The sequence below is a fragment of the Capra hircus genome, chromosome 4 (assembly GCF_001704415.2).
Source record: "Capra hircus breed San Clemente chromosome 4, ASM170441v1, whole genome shotgun sequence".
In the NCBI taxonomy this organism is placed as follows: Eukaryota; Metazoa; Chordata; class Mammalia; order Artiodactyla; family Bovidae; genus Capra; species Capra hircus.
The window spans coordinates 26,471,258-26,490,338 of NC_030811.1; the positions used below are offsets into that span (position 1 = coordinate 26,471,258).

General features: G+C 40.4%; 1 protein-coding gene across 2 annotated transcripts in view; it reads left to right on the top strand.

The window, feature by feature from the left end:
- UBE2H (ubiquitin conjugating enzyme E2 H) overlaps positions 1 to 19,081 on the top strand; it is a 101,043-nt gene that overhangs the window by 76,618 nt on the left and 5,344 nt on the right. For both annotated transcript variants that reach the window (XM_018046929.1, XM_005679467.3), the window contains one exon: positions 15,721 to 15,849. In XM_018046929.1, coding sequence (XP_017902418.1) covers positions 15,721 to 15,849 — 129 coding nt within the window. The remainder of the gene's footprint in view (positions 1 to 15,720; positions 15,850 to 19,081) is intronic.

Below are 19,081 nucleotides of genomic sequence, written 5' to 3' on the forward strand. Positions count from 1 at the left end.
CTCTCAGTGAATCTGCACGTAAATTGAGGTCACAGAGAGAGAGTATCAGGTCTTATTTCCCTGAGCTTGTAACTTGGTTGGGGAGCTAAAAATATTTTAAAATATATTTAAAGCTAATTAGGGATACAACAAATCAATCTGTATGTTCTCCCCACATGTCCAGGTTCTCAGGCTTCCCAGAGTCTCCCTGTTCTCATGCCCCCACTTCATCAGCAACCCCTGATGCTCCAGCTGGAAGTAATCTCTGGACATGGCTCAATTTTACAGCTCTTTTTTCGGGGGGGGCGGTGGATTTTGCTTTCTACTTAATGTTTGTTGTCTGTCCCTACATTGTCTGTGCTACTGGATTATTTGCTGCCCTAAGGGCTGGCAGGGCACCCGTCTGATTGGTCTTTTAAGTCCTGGCATGCCTAGCACAGTGCCTCGCACCAGTGTGTTTGTAAGAATGAATGGTCCAGACAGCAAACAGTTGCTGAGAGGTGCAGAGAGGGAAAGATCACATCAGGCAGGGGTTAAGCAGAGATGGCTGCCTCTTATTATGAGACCTGCTGGTGGTCTGAAAGTACACAAGACCCCTTATTCCAGCCTCCATCTGCGAGTCACCTTGCACTGACCTGGTGATAAGAACCACAGAGGTTGGTCATCAGCAGCACAGTTAATCCTCCTTTTTCCCTCCTCCCAATTCTTTCAGAAATAATTTCCTCTGCCTGGAGTTGTCCTCCCTAATCTCTGTGTAGTTGGCACTTTCTTTTCTCATCTCAAACATGCTCCCTTAGAGAAGCCTCCTTTCCTGGCCACTTCATCTAAAATAGCGTCCCTCCATAGTGGGACCTCTATTTTAAAAACCTTAAAATTTGTTTATTGTTCATCTTGTCCTATCAGATTGTAAGCTCCACAAGACCAGGGACTTTGTCTTGTGTGTAGGCACATAGGTACAAGTGCCTAAGGCAGTACCTCGTGTACAGTAAGGGTTCAAATATTTGTTGAATTAGTAATTGACTTAACCATGCCCAGTACTGTTTAACATGAGAGTTTAGGGAAATGGCAGCTTATAAGGAGATGAGGCAACAGGAAAGAACATATACTCTGAGGTTTATTAAATGAATTCCCTTCAAGATGGTTTTTTTTGGTAAAAATGTCTCGTGGCAGGCTGCCTGGAATATCTGATGTAATGATGTGTTGTCTTAAACTGCATTCACATTTTAGAAATGTACATAACTAAATATTGCAAGCTGGTTCCAATTACAGTAAAGTAAATTGGACTTCAGTTTGACTAATTCTTTTACTGTTGACCAGAGGAGCTTTGGGGAAGAGGTTCGCTGATTCTCAAGCATCTCACATCTCAGAACAGATTTTTTTAAATGACTGTTTTATTGAACTTTAACTCACATACGTAAAATACACACATTTAAAGTGTATAATTTGATGGTTTTTAGTATATTCACAATCATTCACTACAGCACTGCTGCATTTTTATCATAAAATATTTCCATCACTTCAAAAGGCAGTCCTGTACCCTTTAGCTATCACCCCCTCATCTCCCAGCCCCTCCCCCAGCCCTAGGCAACAATTAACCTACTTGTTGTTGGTATGAATTTGCCTATTCTGGACATTTCTTATAAATGGAATTATATTAATATAATAGATGGTGTTTTGTGACTGGCTTTTTCACTTCTTGCACTGTTTTCAGGATTCACCTATATTGTAGCATGTATCAGTATTTCATTCCTTTTTATGGCCAAGTAATATTCCACAGCACAGATACCATTTTTATTTATCAGATGATAGACATTTTAGTTGTTTATGCCCTTTAGCTATTATGAATAATGCCTTATAAATATTTGTCCACCCATAGTCTCTGTGGACATGTTTTCCTTTCTCTTGGGTATGTACCTAGGGTGATATAGTAACTTTGTTTAACCATTTGAGGAACTATTTTCCAAAATAGTACCGTGTTAGATTCCCACCAACAGTCATAATATATGAGGTTAATAATAGACTTTCAAGCATAAGGCCAATATGACTAAGGTTTCATCACATCTATAAAATTTTAGAATATGTTCTTGTATTACCTTGCAAAGCACTGAGTAACAAGAATTAAACCACATTGATCAAAGCAAATTTAGATTTCCCAATTACATGTGTATGAGTTACCTTTAAGTGTTCCATAATACAAGAACACGAACACATAGGTAAGTGTAGGAAACCAGGAAGAAAATATTTTTAGAGTACAGTCAAAATGATACTCATCACAGGAGAATTGTTTTGACATTTTGCTCAAATCCAAACTATTCCTCAAGAAAATTCAGCATTTCTTCTATGAAAAGTCTTATTAGGAGCAGGTAACTACAATTTATATATTTAATAATAAAAGTACTGGTAGGAAGGATTGGTTCAGGTGACCTTGAGGTTTCTTTTAGACTTATCTGATCTTGAGATCTGAACTGAATTTTTATTACAAACTGCTAAGCCCTCTGGCTGAAGGTTAGTTTATAATCGGTAAATTCTGAATCACTGAGTCTCCTGTTGTGATTCTTATTCTAGTTCAATTAATAGGAGAAAGTTGGCAAGTTAATGTGGATATTCAACTGAAAAGCAAAAGGCTTAGCTTGGTAACCAAAACTTCTTTTAGTACCTCTACTATAAAATATGGTAAGGAGCAGGGAGGTACTTGTGAAATTTCCTGCAATTAACTTTGCCTCGGGTATGTACTGTGCAAAATGTATACATATTTTTTTTGTAATGGCAGTTCCTAGTTGAAATTTCAGATTTATACTCATCATTACCTGATAATAAACAGTGTTTATGTTTGTAGCAAATTTAGTCCTTTATTCCTCTACCACCGTTAACTACCACACTCAACCCTGCAGAAGAAAATTGATTTCTGGCAGCCCATTTGATGTACTGCCTCTGTTGTCCTCCTGCTTTTCCTTTACTGAGTGTACATACAGTTTGTTCATTCAGAAGCTCAAAATTGGTATAATTGTAGTTGAATCACCTAGTAATTTTAAATTTTATGTACCTTACCAGAGAACGAATTATAGTGGGTAATATGGTTAATTTTATAAAGATGCTGCTTGTCATCAATATGAAGTTACTGTTGAGTTTGGAGTTACTGTTGTCACTGTTTGCAACATCAAAAGGAAAGTAGCAGATGCCATCACAAGATTGATTTCATTTTGGCTTCCTGTATGATAGCATCCTTTTTTTACATCCCTTTCTGCTCTTGCAGGCAGCAGTGATAAAAGCTTGGAAAACTTACAATTCAACCAAGGGAATCTGGATTTCAGTTTCAAAAACAACTGTAATTTTAAAGACTGGTGAAAGGAAAGTTCATTAAGCCATAGATAGCTTTCTTAGCTCCTCTTCTGTTTTCCAGTCTTCCTTTTTACTCCAAAATATATTTTATCCATCATTGTATTTTCATCCCACACTCCTGGAAGGTCAGGTACCTTCACTGCATGATACAACTTGAGTTTCTCTCTCACTCTTCTGGGCCGTGCATACCTGACCCTCGCAAATTATGTTTCAGTCTCTAGCCTTCCTTTTACTCATTTTTTGACTGACTTGATAAATTACTTATTTGTGGATTAAGTGTGAACAAGTAATGTAGAAGACAGTTTTCTTATAAAATTGGGCAGTTTATAATTTTATTCTCACCCTTAGGGTTGCTAGCCAGTGGACTGGATACTCCTCTTATTTTGCTGGTGAGAAAAATCAACATTTGGGAAATTACTTCCCCTGGGGTCATTTGGAAAGTCAATAACAGACAAATGAAGTTGACTACAATGAAAGGAGTATTTCGGGGACCGAGATTAGAATTAGGCAGAAGAAACAATGCTTCTTTTACTAGGCATTTAGAAAAATTTTAAGTCATAAATTTACTTAATAGTACTGTGCTATAGCTTAATGACTTTAAGCTGCTAAGTGAATTTAAGCCTTTGCATATTGGACATACATTGTTATTAGACCCGTTTTCAATCAAGTAGTCTGTGAATCTTTCCAAACAACTCAGATTGTACCTGAGGGTAACTGTTTCTTACAGTAATGCTTTAGGCTGCTTTAGAGTTTTGCTTGGTTTATTTCTAGACATTTTAGTGTAGTTGTAGAGATAAGAGATACATTTATCTGTCTGCATGGATGGTTGACTTGCCAACAACTACTGTTTGAACAGGCTTGAGAGCTCAGTATTGATCCATGTTGGAATCACAAATGTCATCCTGCTTTTGGAGCAGCTGGATTTCATTATGAGTCTCCTAGACTGAGGCCAGGTAGAATAGTTTAGTTTCTCGGACTAAGGGAGAGATGTCACCTGCAACAGACAAAAAAGAAATATGCTGGAGTTTGGGATTTGATGGTTTCTACAGTGCTAGCTTCATGATCCACCTCCTTTGTTTGCTTGTAGATATTTAGATTTGGTGTTGGCCTGTGGCCCAAGAATTTAATTAGCTATGCACGGAAAAATGGGGCCTTCTTGGGTTGAACAACTTAGCAGAAATTCATTAAAAACACCACGTTCACATTCGCTGACGGTCAGCATTAGAACCATGGAGTAGTCCAGGCTTTGTGGTTCGTGGGACATGAACCAGGCTATGGTCCTAAAAGACAGCCACAGCCATGTTCTTCTTTCTTTGGGGCTATAACTGCAAAGAAAGTGATTGTGACTTTGTAGATTTGTTTTCTCTTTGTTTGCTTGTGATCACTGTGTCTAGGTTAAAATGTTTCCCCATCCATGGCCACTTATCTTATAATTTCATGAAGTTATCTTGTTCTTTTCTGACATTAAAGACAAACTAAATTATTGCCTAGTAATTTAAAAATGAGTTTTAGTATGACTTTAAGTATATCCAACTAGCTGCTGCTGCTAAGTCGCTTCAGTCATGTCCAACTCTGTGTGACCCCATAGATGGCAGCCCACTAGGCTCCTCTGTCCCTGGGATTCTCCAGGCAAGAATACTGGAGTGGGTTGCCGTTTCCTTCTCCAATGCATGAAAGTGAAAAGTGAAAGTGAAGTCGTTCAGTCGTGCCCTACTCTTAGTGACCCATGGACTGCAGCCTACCAGGCTCCTCCATCCATGGGATTTTCCAGGCAAGAGTACTGGAGTGGGTTGCCATTGCCTTCTGCAATCCAACTAGCTAATTATACATTAACTGCCCTCATTTCTAGAAGGCTAATAACAAATCCTATTACCATGTTTTAGCTTGCAGTCTTTTAAGGTAAGCAGGGTCATGCCAGGTTTAAACTAGGATGAATGACCTCTAAAGAACACCTGGGTAAGGTGGAAAGTGTTTCGAGATTGATATGACAACAAGGGAAATGTTTCTGTTGAACGAGGGTCTCTTTTATCCCTTCTAATCTGTGTAGTAGCATTCATTTCATTCTGCAGATCTCTGCAATTTAAAGACACTATTGGGAGGGGGATGCAGTTAGGCAGTGGATGAAAGATGATTTTCTAAGATGGCAGAATGCTTTAAAACATTCCACGTTATAAAACTACACCTTTGATCGGTGACCTGGAGATCTGACACTTGGCAGAATGTATCTGGTATTCCTCCAGGTTTTAATTAGCACCCTATGTCTTTGACATTGCTCTTTCCCACATATGACAGGAATACTTGTTTTTAGCTTGGAATACTTAAAAGTGTAATGCTTTCAATAGTGAGATTAAGTATATCATGAATATTGCAAAAATGCTTCAAGTGTTTACTAATTCCTACTAATTCTGTGTAGAAAGTGTGAGGAGGGAAGAGTTGCTTTCCTGTCTTTAAAATATCCCCATGGACTAACATGGGCTTCCCTGGTAGCTTAGCTGGTAAAGAATCTGCCTGCAGTGCAGGAGACCCTGGTTTGGGAAGATTCCCAGGAGAGGGGAACAGCTACCCACTCCAGTATTGTGGCCTGGAGAATTCCATGGACAGAGGAGCCTGGCGGGCTGCAGTCCATGGGGTTGCGTAGAGTCGGACATGACTGAGCAACTTTCATTTTCATGGTCTAACACGAGAACACACATAAATCTAATGAGTTCAGACCTTTCTTATATTTTATCCACACAGAAGACCCTCTCAGTAAAGTGAGTGGATACATTTTTGAGTACGTCATCTAGCATTTTGGTGTGCTGGATATATTAATCCATTAAAGCATGTTAGCATTTGGTAAACTAAATACAAACCCTGTGGCCAGCTGGTTCTGTATCACGGTACCACAGCAGGTCTTCGTAGTAATCTGCTTCAGTTTGCCACATGTGTGCCCTCAAACAGCTATAGAAATAGGCTTTCCATATTAAGTTAGGTTCGTGTTAGTTAGAGAATATTTCATCTCAAAGACACTTCTCTTTTCAAGTCCTCCTACCTATCCGAGGGCATGCCTCCTGATTGACTTTAGTATTCACAGACTGTAAGCAGAAGAAAATTAAAGTTTAAGAAAACTCAAATCCATCATTAGTAGTACAGCTTCTTAGGAGCTGACAAGAGTAGAAGAGTAAAGATCTCTTAATTAACCCCAAATTATTAAATAACCTGAGGAAACCTGGAAATTGTATTTGCCCTGTTTCAATCTTACAAACATTGACTACATGTATGTTAGTGTGTTTTTATACATACAGATACCACCCGCCTACCCCCCCCCCAAAAAAAAAAAAAAAAAAACTTGAGTAAGCAGAATGAAATTTTATGGTTGGCTTTATTTTGAACATAAAACTGTAAATCCATAGCTTACTTAGCAATATGTTGAATTAATTCTTCATAAGATGAGCAGAGTCAATCATTGGGTTTTAAAAGGTCAGCTGCTGATTTTTTCTGGCAAATCAAGGATAGAAAGTGAAGTTGCTCAGTCGTGTCCGACTCTTTGCAACCCCATGAACTGTAGCCCACCAGGCTCCTCTGTCCATGGGATTCTCCAGGCAAGAGTACTGCAGTGGGTTGCTATTCCCTTCTCCAGGGGATCTTCCCGACCCAGGGATCAAACCCGGGTCTCCCTCATCGTAGGCAGATGCTTTTACCATCTGAGCCACCAGGCAATGCTAAATCAAGGATAATATAGCTTTAATTCCCCAGTGATCTCAACTTATTTAGCCATCAGCTTCAACTATAATGGCCTAAAGCCATGGAAAGAGGAGGTCACAGAGTCAAGAGTCCTAAGCCACTGGAATCTACTCCCTGTGACTGTTGCCCATCTTTTTACCTCTCTGATTGTAAGGAGTACTTTTCCTTTTTTACTCTTCTTTTAGCCCTGCTTCCTATTGAATTACAAAACAGTTTAACACGTTAGGGAGTTGTGGCTAACTCAGTGACTCTCAGCTTGGGAAGCCAAGGGTCCTTCTCTTTGGAGGGAGACAGTCAGTAAAATATGTTTGTTTGGATAACATGCTTCTGGAATACAAAGTACTGTAGGAAAAACAAGAGGAACTTGCTCTTGATGGGAAATAACCTGAGTGATTGTATTAAGGACATGTTCTCTGGTTCCAAAGACTAGCATTTGGAGACTGGAAGGTTGAAGCCAGAGATGATTGTCCTGATGCAGGTCTAGAAAGATAGACTGGGAGACTTCCCTGGGGGTCTAGAGGTTAGGACTTGGCGCTTTCACTGCCATGGCCTGGGTTCAATCCCTGATAAGGGAATTAAGATCCCGAAACTGTGTGGTGTGGCCAGAAAGATATATTTGATTTGATATAGTTACATGCCAGGGGAAATAGAAGAGGAACTAAAGGCATTTCACTAAGGTAAATAGTGAGTCTGGAAAATTGATTGAGTACGTGGAATAGAGGAGGAAAGCCTAACCAAGGTCCTTCCACAGGTTTAGAGCAGTCAACGCAGGTGTTAGGAGAAAGGAATATTCAGGGAAATAATTGTAGGCCATGTCAAGTTTAAGACCAGAAATGTAAAAGACTGGTTTGGTAGTTATCATCATAGACATATTTTCTTTAAAATTGTGAGATGATGAACTTCCTGGAATAAGAGTGTAAAATACACTCTTTATATTAATACAAAGACCACAGAATTCACATTGCTGTGCAGGTGGCTGATGTCTTTCCAAACAAGTTTTTTCTGTATGTTTGTTTAGCTTTAATAAGAAGGAACCCAGGGCCTTGGGCATCTGAAGGATGGCGAGAAAAGCGGGCAGGAGAGGTGGCATTGGAGAATGGAGGAGGGCTCTTACGGTTGGTGGTACCTGTCCATGACTGTGCTGGACAGTGGTGGTATTTTCTGAGTCACAGCATTTTGGATGTTAAATATGAAAAACAAAGATTATGACGTTTAGGTCTCTAAGAGGACTGCCTGCTTGGTGGTTGTGGTTCCTGGTGGGGCTGACCACGTCAAGCTTTGGCATCCACAAGGTTTTAACCTGAAGATAGCAGCATGCTTTACAAAAGTTTCCATTTTAATGTTCAAAGGAAATAGAGGAAGAAGAAATAACTTACGGCCACTGGTTCATAAACAGCCAAGAATAAAACATGAGATAACGTGATTCATCCTCTCCTATGTGTCGTCTCCCTTAAGCCACGTACCCATCTTTTAGTGAGTCACCTGGAGTAGGGTGGTTTTACTTTAAGAATTGGTACATTTTTGTGCGTGTGATTCATTTTAATTTTTAATACGTATCACTTGAGGGATGCAGGTAACTGAAATTTCTTCTGAGAAGATGGCATATTTGTATTAATATTTTAGTCTAAATATTTTGGTTCAGTTCAAAGACTATTTTAGAATCATTTCTAGAGATGTATATTTCTTGTAAGGAATTGTGGTATTATACTTCTCTTTTTGTAGATGAAGAAATTGAGATGCAGAGAGGAAGAGACCTGCCTTTCCTACTTATAGTTTGGAATGCTTCCACTTGGAGGAAGTGATGGTGATAGCAGTGTGCAGGAGAAAAAAAATGATGAAAGGGTCAGGGAGTGCCCCTAAATTAGAGCCTCTGCAGCAGCTTAGCTGCCAAGACCTAAACATTTTCTTGAGCTAAAGAACCCACCAGCACATAACTCTTCTCATTTGGTCGTTGTGGGTAGGGTAAGTGGTGCATTTCTGTACACATATCACTCTCATGCTGATGCCAACCAATCCTAAATCAGAATCCCTAGGGTACATAGGAAAAACTCCGTGAGTAATTCTAATGGATGAACATCCAGGACCTAGACTCGCTGAAGAACCATTGCTCTAGACCGAGTTGGGTAACTGCTGCTTTTGGTAAGAGATCAATATGATTTGAGTGTTTTTAATAATTCAGTTCAGTCACTCAGTCATGTCTGACTCTTTTCGACCCCATGGACTGCAGCACGCCAGGCTTCCCTGTTCATCCCAACTCCCAGGGAGCTTGCTCAAACTCAAGTCTGTCCTTCAAGTCAGTGATGCACTCCAACCATCTCATCCTCTGTCATCCCCTTCTCCTCCCGCCTTCAATCTTTCCCAGCATCAAGGTCTTTTCCAGTGAGTCAGTTCTTTGTATCAGGTGGCTAAAGTATTGGAGCTTCAGCTTCAGCATCAGTCCTTCCAATGAATATTCAGGACTGATCTCCTTTAGGGTGGACTGGTTTGATCTCCATGCAGTCCAAGGGACTCTCAAGAGTCTTCTCCAACAACACAGTTCAAAAGCATCAATTCTTCAGCGCTCAGCTTTTTTAATTGTCCAACTCTCACAACCATACATGACTACTGGAAAAACCATAGCTTTTTGACTAGATGGACCTTTGTGGGCAAAGTAATGTTTCTGCTTTTTAATATACTGTCTAGGTTGGTCATAGCTTTTCTTCCAAGGAGCAAGCATCTTTTAATTTCATGGCTGCAGTAACCATCTACAGTGATTTTGGATCCAAGAAAATAAAGTCTGTTACTGTTTCCATTGTTCCATCTATTTGCCGTGAAGTGATGGGACCAGATGCCATGATCTTAGTTTTCTGAATGTTGAGTTTTAAGCCAGCTGTTTTTCTCTCTCTCACTTTCAAGAGGCTCTTTAGTTCTTTTTCACTTTCTGCCACAAGGGTGGTGTATCTGCATATCTGAGGTTATTGATATTTCTCCCAGCAATCTTGATTACAGCTTGTGCTTCATCCAGCCTGGCATTTCTCATGATATACTCTGCATATAAGTTAAATAAGCAGGGTGACAATATACAACCTTGACGTACTCCTTTCCCTATTTGGAACCAGTCTGTTGTTCCATGTCCGGTTTTAACTGTTGCTTCCTGACCTGCATACAGATTTCTCAGGAGGCCGGTCAGGTGGTCTGGTATTCCCATCTCCTGAAGAATTTTCCACAGTTTGTTGTGATCCACACAGTCAAAGGCTTTGGTGTAGTCAATAAAGCAGAAGTAGAATGTTTTTCTAGAACTCTCTTTCTTATAATTAAATATGGATATGAACCATTAGTGTATATGCCTAAACTGAGCTATATGGCTTCCCTGGTGACTCAGATGGTAAAGAATCTGCCTGCAGTATAGGAGACCTGGGTTCAGTCCCTGGATCAGGAACATCCCCTGGAAAAGGGAATGGCTACGCACTCCAGTATTCTTGCATCAACTTAATAGACATGAGTTTGAGCAAACTCCTGGAGATAGTGAAGGACAGGGAAGCCTCATGTGCTCCAGTCCATGGGGTCACCAAGAGTCGGACACAACTAAGCGACTGAACAACAGAACTGAGCTATGAGGGTAGTAATATTGTTAACATTAATACTGTAAGATCAGGCTGAAGACTCAGTCCTAATGGACTACATTTTGTTAAGTGCTGATTTAGTTCAAGGGAAAAGGAAAGCTGTTTGCTCATCATAAACCATACTTCTCAGGGATCTTGGGACTTGCTTTAAAAATTAAGGTATCCAGTAATGGAGCCAGCTGACTGTAATCTCTAGATTGGGTGATCCATGTCTGGCTCTCTCCCTTTCAAAAAGTGAAAGGTCGGTGTTTTTTAAAAGACTTTGGAACTGATCAAAGTTTTTTTATTATTAACAGTTCTAGGGGAAAAAACTTTTATTGTGATGGATTTTTCCAAAGATGAGTATCTTTATTTGATACTTGGTTTATGGTTTATGTCTCTCCTGCCAAAATGTTTATCTTGAAAGAAGATACTGTGCACATCTGCCTGTTTGAGAGATGTTTCTTTGGGGAGGGCCCTCTCAGTGGCCAGCCGCTCTGTCAGCCACTCTCAGGAGTGCTTCGCTGCTTTGCAGTGGCCGTGGCCGCAGCATCTTGGCCTCCAGAATCAGCCGTCTTCCCCGAAACTGGGCTACATACTTTTCTTTTCTGTTCTGTCTTTAGAGGCGTGACTCAGCACCTCTGTAAAATGGATCAAAAGTTTATTAATATAGGAAGACAACAGACACAAGAGGGAAAAAGCAATAATTGAGGGTTCTTTTATTTGTTTGGAACAAATACATAGGCAAAGCCATCTATTGATAGCTTGAAAAACTTAAAAGTAGTGGGGAAGGGTATAAAGTCTTTTCCTGGACCACATGAAACACCTAGTTATGAGACCTGGTGTCTGCAATATTTCTCAAGTCCTGAAACACTTTTGAACTTACAAAGAGTAAAATCTTCAAGTTTTTTTTTTTTTTTTCCATTTGATAGGAACATTCAGCTGTCAATCTTCTGGGGGCAGCACCTGGAATGCTCATGTGGCAGGAGAGGCCCCAGTTTACTATGCGTGTGTATCTGGGGATGGCCTTAGCTCCTTCCTGGGGCTGGGCTACGTGAAGAAACATCTGACAGTTCAACCAAGAAACTCCTGAACATGCTCTGCTTAGAGACCATCCTGTTGGCCTTGAACATACGAGAAGGAAACCCTTCGGGGAGGGGGATATCCAGAGATGTAGGGATCTTGTGCCATCATGGTTGAGAACAATGTTCCTTTATCCACTAACAGAAGCAGCATAGTGCAGAAGCCCAGGTTTGAAACCTAGTCCCATGGCCCCTAACCCCTCTCTCTGCCTCATTTCCCCTGTATGTAAAATGGTGATGGTAATGGTGCCTACCTCACTGGCTGTAGTGAAACGAGTATGTATGTAAGGTGTTCACAGGGCCTGGCTTGTAGTAAAGGCTGTGTAAGTGTACACTCTCACTGCCAGTACTATTACCGTCACTATCGTTAGTGTTATTGTAACTCTGTCTGTGCTGGGATCTTGTTTAAGCTGTGAAACTCGGGGTTCGCACCCCTTATTTTTTTTTCTCAATTTGCTTGGTGCTGAGACACTTCAGTTGTGTCCGACTCTGTACGACCCAATGGGCTGCAGCCTGCTTGACTCCTCTTGTCAATGGGATTCTCCAGGCAAGAATACTGGAGTGGGTACCCTCCCTCCAGGGGATCTTCCTGACCCAGGGATCAAACTGTCATCTCTTATGTCTACCTGCATTGGCAGGTGGGTTCTTTATCACGAGCACCTCCTGGGAAGCCCAGTCCAGGGGATCTTCCCAACCTACTGCATTGCAGGCAGATTCTTTACCATCTGAGCCACCAGGGAAGCCCATGAATACTGGAGTGGGTAGCCTATCCATTCTCCAGGGAATCTTCCCATTCCAGGAATCAAATCGGGGTCTCCTGCATTGCAGGCGGATTCTTGACCAGCTGAGCTACCCACAAAGTCCCTTAATTTGCTTACCTTTTAACATTTTCTACCATTGCCTTGATAACCCACCTACTAAAAGATAAAGAGAGGAAAATTTTTTTTAGACTTGTCATGTTTTATTAAATGTTTCAAACATAAGTTAAAGTAGAAAGTACATATTTATAGGCAAATGGCTATTTTTAAAAGTTAAAAAAAGGTTAAGTGTTATTTGAAGTATGAAAAGTAGAAATTACAAGCTTGTTGTAATTTGACATAACTTTAAAAATATTCTTATGCATCATACTGTGTACATCATTGTAACTCTAGAGAACATAATATCCTACAGACTTTTTCTATTCAATATTAGAACATAAGCATTTTTCTCTGTCCCTTAGCTTTACAAATAGTTTTCAATTATTTCGTACCATCAGTTGGTTTATTAAATATGTTGCTTCCTTTAAAAAAAAAAAAAACAGCAGTGAAAAGTCCTGCTGGATGGTTGGGGCTATCTTGGAGGGTCATTTTTGTTTTCTTTTTTGATTAACATACCACATTTGTTTTCTGGTATGTGAGAATTTTACTGTAACGTGGTTCTTTGGAAAATTAGCCTCATCAGTAACACCAAGTCCCTAACTTGGGGTTGAAGGTAAACCTGCTCTGCATCAGTGTCTGCACGTGAGAACAGGACTGTGCTAGGGGTTTCCCTGGCGGCTCAAATGGTAAAGAATCCGCCTGCAGTGCAGGGGACCCTAAGTTCAATCCCTGGGTGGGGAAGATGCCCTGGAGAAGGGGATGAATGGCTACCCACTCCAAAATTCTTGCCTGGAGAATTCCATGGACAGAGGAGCCTGGGGGGCGGGGTCCATGGGGTCGCAAAGAGTTGGACACGACTGTGCAACTAACACACTTGGCCATCGTGGGATTCTCCATAGAGCACTCTCCAGACCTGAGTTGTCCAATATGGGATCTACTAGCCACATGTTATTTAAATTAAGGAGAATTAAATAAAATGAAAAACTAAGTCCTCACAGTCAAACCAGCTATATTTCACGTGCTCAGTAGCCATGTTTCTAGTGGCTTCCATATTAGTAGCAGATCCAGAACATTGTCATCATTGCAGAAAGTTCTAATGAACAGAGCAGTCATAGGCTTTGTTTTGTTTTTCTGTTTCTTGTTTTATTGAAGTATAATTGATATATGACATTTCAGATGTACAACATGATTTAATGTTTTTATACATGTTGAGAAATGATCACTGCATTAAGCCTAGTTAATGGCTGCCACCATACATACTAAAGGAAAACATTTTTCTTCTTTGTGATGAGAACTTCTAAGATCTCCTCTCTTAGCAACTTTCAAACATGCAGTCCAGTTATTAACTGTAGTCACCGTGCTGTACATTAGATTCCCAGGAGTTATTTATTCTATAGCTGAAAATGTATGCCTTTTACATCCTTCGCTGTTTTGCCCTCCTCAACTCCACTATCTCTGGCAGCCACCAGTCTGTTTGCTATTTGTTTCTTCCTCTTTTTTTTTTTTAAGAGTCCACATGTGAGACCATACAGTATTTGTCTGAATTATTTCACTTAACATAATGCTGTTCCGGTCTATCCATGATGTCATAGAGTTTTTTGAGTGCTCAGCTTTTTAACCTTATAGTGACAAGAACAGTCTGCTTCTTGTAGGATTTTTCTAGAGCAGAGGTCAGCAAACTTTGGCTGCCTGATTTTGTATGTAAAGGTTTATTGGCACACAGCCACACACATTTGTTTATCAGTTATCTATGGCTTCTTTTGTGCTACATGGCAGAGCTGAGTGTTGAGTAGCTGTGACCGACCAAGTATGGCCCACCAAGCCTAAATTAATGTTTGCTCTGGGCTTTTACGAAAGTTTGCTGGCCCCTTTTATCTAGACCAGGGTGTTTCACTGTTAACAGTTTGGTCCCAGATAATTATCATGGAGGGCTGTCCTGTGCACTGTATTGTAAGATATTTCAGCAGCATCCCCGGCCTCTGTCCACTAGATGCTAGTGGCACCCCAACCTCCCCTACTTCTTCCCCCACACAGTTGTGACAGCCAAAGATTTCTCTAGACCTTGCTAAAGTGGCCGCAGGGAAGCAAAATCTCCCCTGGCTGGGAATCACTAAAATGATGTGGCTTGACAAAACATTCACTTATAATACTGCATGAAAGTGCCCACTCTAAAACAAAGTCCATGAAAAGAGCAGAATAAATTGAAAAGTAGTTCTTATGCTACTATTCTTCAGCATTCCCTCCAGAAACAGAAATGTTTTTTTATAAAACATGGTGAGTAACTTAGAGTGGGCAAAGAGATGGAAGTGCTAAGGTTCCACAGTTCACTGTCTGCTAACTGAGTAGCAAATAGGATGGAAGTTAGAGCATCTCTAAAGTTATGTGGCTGTGTTAAGAAGTTTTCAAGGCCTACTTCCTTCATAAAATGCTAGGTAACTGCAGGGTTTTGTTGTTTTTTCTGTGTATGTGGATGTCATCTGTGTACACTGAGCACCTTATGCTGAATCTGGCAAGGAGGGAGTTAATGTTTATTTAAATGAGTATTAATAAAAGGAGTAAGTTGGTACTTATCTGTTTTACAATGGTTTATGATTTTAAATGGTCCATATAGGTTCCTACCCTCAATGCCCAGAATAATTGAAAAACTGATTATATTTACCTCCATTAGAAGTTAGGAGAATTGGATTAAGTGTCAAGGCCCTTAAAATTGTATTTGGTTCTCATGAGACCTGGTGCTTGAATACTTTTCAGAATGGGGATTTCCAAAATCATAGAAAAAGTCGATGCTAAGAAATTAACTGCTCACTTTGTAAGAATGTAGAGTGTTTATACAGTGTTGGGGCACAAGTTTTAATAAACCTTGTGGTATTTCTGAATTCACAGTTTACAGAGTGGAGTGAATTAGAATTGGGACAATTGCCTTTCATAGAGAATATCAAGTGTACCTTTATCTGTTTCTTCAAATTAAAATTAAATTTTAAAATTAGTGTTGAAATGATATGTAATATAAGTCACATGTAATAGACCACAGTTTTATGGAAAAATATCCATGTAGTTAAATATGTTGGAAGGTAAGAAGCTTTGACTACTGAAGTCAAATGAATTTTAGGTGAACTTGGCACACTTGACGCATGTGACATACTTCTGTTTGTTTTTCAGATCTTACCAATATATTTGAGTCCTTCCTGCCCCAGTTGTTGGCCTATCCCAACCCCATAGATCCTCTCAATGGTGACGCTGCAGCTATGTACCTCCATCGACCAGAAGAATACAAGCAGAAAATTAAAGGTAAGGCAAATAGCTTAGCCTGGAGACAAAAGAACTTAAGTCTGTTAGGTGTTCATCATTTAAAACCCTTCTTAGTTACTCCTAATTTTTCTTAGGCCTAAAAAGGGACAGCTCTGGGCTGAAGCAGAGCTCACTAGCCTCTATAGATTCAAGGGCCAGAGACACCTTTAGAAAGCTGAAGGTTTCAACAAAGAGGAGAAAGCAAAATAACAAAGGATGAGGAAATGGAGACTTACGAGTTGGGTAGAAGCTGGGTAGAAGCAGACGTAACCCTGCCAGAAATCCCTGTGACCCCCTATCGGAAAGAACTTTTACCTTCACTTGCTTCCTCTTGTCTTGTAATTTAGAAAATTTACTTGGGGGTAAAGTATTAATTGAAAGGCATAATCTCACATTTTTTAAATACATGAAATCATCTTGGCCTTTCAGGACATCAGTTAACTTTGAGAGTTGGGGAATAATTATTGAATTCATCATTAGATTTTTTTAAAAAATTATATCATTTTACCCATTGATTAAAAATTACCCAATTACCCAAGAACTCTTTTCTTGTTCCCATACTGGCTTGCTTGCATTTGGGGAAGCTTACATCTAAGGTACTTTTCTCTTGTGCTGCAGGTATTTGTCCCAGCGCTTTGGGGCTGTGGATTTTTCTATTAAAGCTTGAAAATGTGCTGTTGAAGCTGAGATATGTGGTGCTAGTTAGCTCATCCTTTAGGATTTAGAATCCTGTTTTCCCGTTCTTAGGCGCACGTGCGAATGAGACACGAATCTCATTAAAATGAAAGTGGGGTTGTGAAAGGGCCGCTAAAGCTACACACAGGGTTACTGGCATTCGTCACCCTCTTTTACCTCTGTAGATGTTTGAGAACTGTCATGGTGGAAGGTCTAGATACATAAAGTTCTACAAGAAAGGAGAGGCGTTCAAAGTCCATGAAAACAGGCTCTTCTTAACAAACGGCAGGCATTGGTTTTTACCCAGTTTTTAGCTTGACTTGTTCATCTGCAGAGCTACTCAGAATAGGAGCTTCTGCAAAGTGGCCAGCCCTCCGAGTACATTTGCAAGAGATGGCAGTAGAAATAATTTGAGAGCCCAGAATGCATGGGTCTTCACTCTCAAATGTGAAAGTATGAGACAGATGGGGTCATCTGGGGCTGTTTGTTGAACAGTATTTTTCCTTTGTTTTCTCATTCTACCCTAGTCTCTTAGGGTATTTGGTACTTTGTGTTGAAATAAAATACAAATAAATCTATTCTAATTAACTTAACCTAAGTCTCAAGTGCTTTGCCAATTAATATCTAATTTATGTAGCCAGAATATTGACATAGCCAAAGAAACATATATTTCAAGAAAACATGTATTTCCTTTTCAACCAGATAAAATTCTGTTACGAGACTGTATTATTTTGACATAAGAATCACTTAGTGTCTGCAATCCACAGATATCTCTATGCAGAGCATGTTTCTGCAGTTCTTACAGTCATCATGCCTCTGGCACTTTTCCTGTTTCAGTACATATCTGCTATAGGAACCTAACCTCCATTTCTATCTTCAAGCAGCGAGCTCCAGCTTAAGGGGCTCTAGATCCAAAACATTAGTTTCACTTTGTGGCCTTAGTAACCTGAGAAGATCATGACTACCAGACCTGAGTGCACCCCAGCTTCCTCCTGTACCTTTATACATATATATATATATTTAAAGCTATATATGTGTGTGTATATATATATTTATTTATTTATAGGCATATGAATATACCTTTATATATATATCCCCATCTTTTCTGGTTCCTCCTATAGGAAATAGGAGATCCTGTCTTATTTCTCAGACCCAGTCCCCCCACCAACATGATCTTATTCTCCATTTATCCCCTTCCTCTTAGCATTGTTAGTCCTCCTCCTCCTCCTGGTTCCCCACCATCCCCAGACTGTCAGAGATCTCCCCGTGTCAAAAGCCTTCATCTGCTCCTGTGGACTCCTTTAGAGGCCTGCTGTTTATTTCCCTTAATTCTCAAACTTCTCTGTTCCTTCCCTGAAACTCATGGAATCCAGCTGCTTTTCCCCTCTTCTGCTGAATCCGTGACCTCCTCTCTTCTTCATTTGGGTTTTTCTCAAGACCCATTTTCCTCCCTGCAGCTGTGGTATTTTTACCCCTTGCCTTTCTGAGAACTTTTCCTGTCCCAGACTTCGGTTCGGTCTCTCCCTTCACCGCCCCACTCCACCTACCCATTAGGAAGCTAATTCACCCCTTACTGCTTCAGTGTCAGCGTAGGTAAGTGTACCCTTTCTTACCGTGCGTGTGATTCATAGTTAGTTGGTGCTGTTTTATCTTGTAGATATTGAACTGTCTGTAGGACGGGGTACCACTGGAGCTTTCCAAAGAGTTTCAGATACCCAACTGTATCTGCTTCCTTAGTTGGTCAGGGAGAGTTTTCAGCCATGCAGAAAAGCAGAATAACTTAACTATGTACCTACTGTCCAACTGTAGCAAACCTGTACCTTTTGCCTTTTTTGCCTCAGATTTTTTAAAAGAGAAACGTAGTTCTATCTGAATGAGTCTCAACATCCCAGCCACTTCCTCCTCCCCAGTGCTTGGGGCGGGGCTGTCTACGCCTTTCCCCTGGGGTGGCATCTCCTACGCTGCTTCAAGGAGCTGCTTGAAGGTTCAGGGCAGATACTGCCTTCCTGGCTCTCCAGGACCACAGTCCCTTCCTCCCGCATCCCTTTGCCTGGCACTTAACCCCCTAACTGCTTTTTTGTGTGTCGTCTGCTCATCAGTGACCTTGCTCTTCATTTCTTTGTCTCCTGAAAAGCCTCCTCCCAGTAAGCCCTTAATATAGGATGGTCTCCTTGAATGCACTGATAGTGTGGAATTACAGCATCTGAGAGCAGTGTCACTATGCAGCAACTGCTTTCTGCAAAGAAACAAAGTAGCCAGCCCATCAGAGAGTAAAAATAAAATTTCTAAGACTTCAGTAAACGTTTCTCTCACACTAAGAATTAAGGCAGATTCCTACCTAGCCAGGGACTTTTGAAATCCTGTTTTCAGCATGAAATTTAAGGATAGTGAATCTGCAGGGGTGTAAGTCAGAAGCCTGCAAACTTCTTCTGTTAAGGCCCAGATTTGGTCACATATGGTCTCTGTCACATACTCTTCTTTTCTTTTCTTTTTTTTAAAAACAATCCTTTGAAAATATAAAAAAAACTTTTCCCTGGCCCTGCACCGAATCATTCAG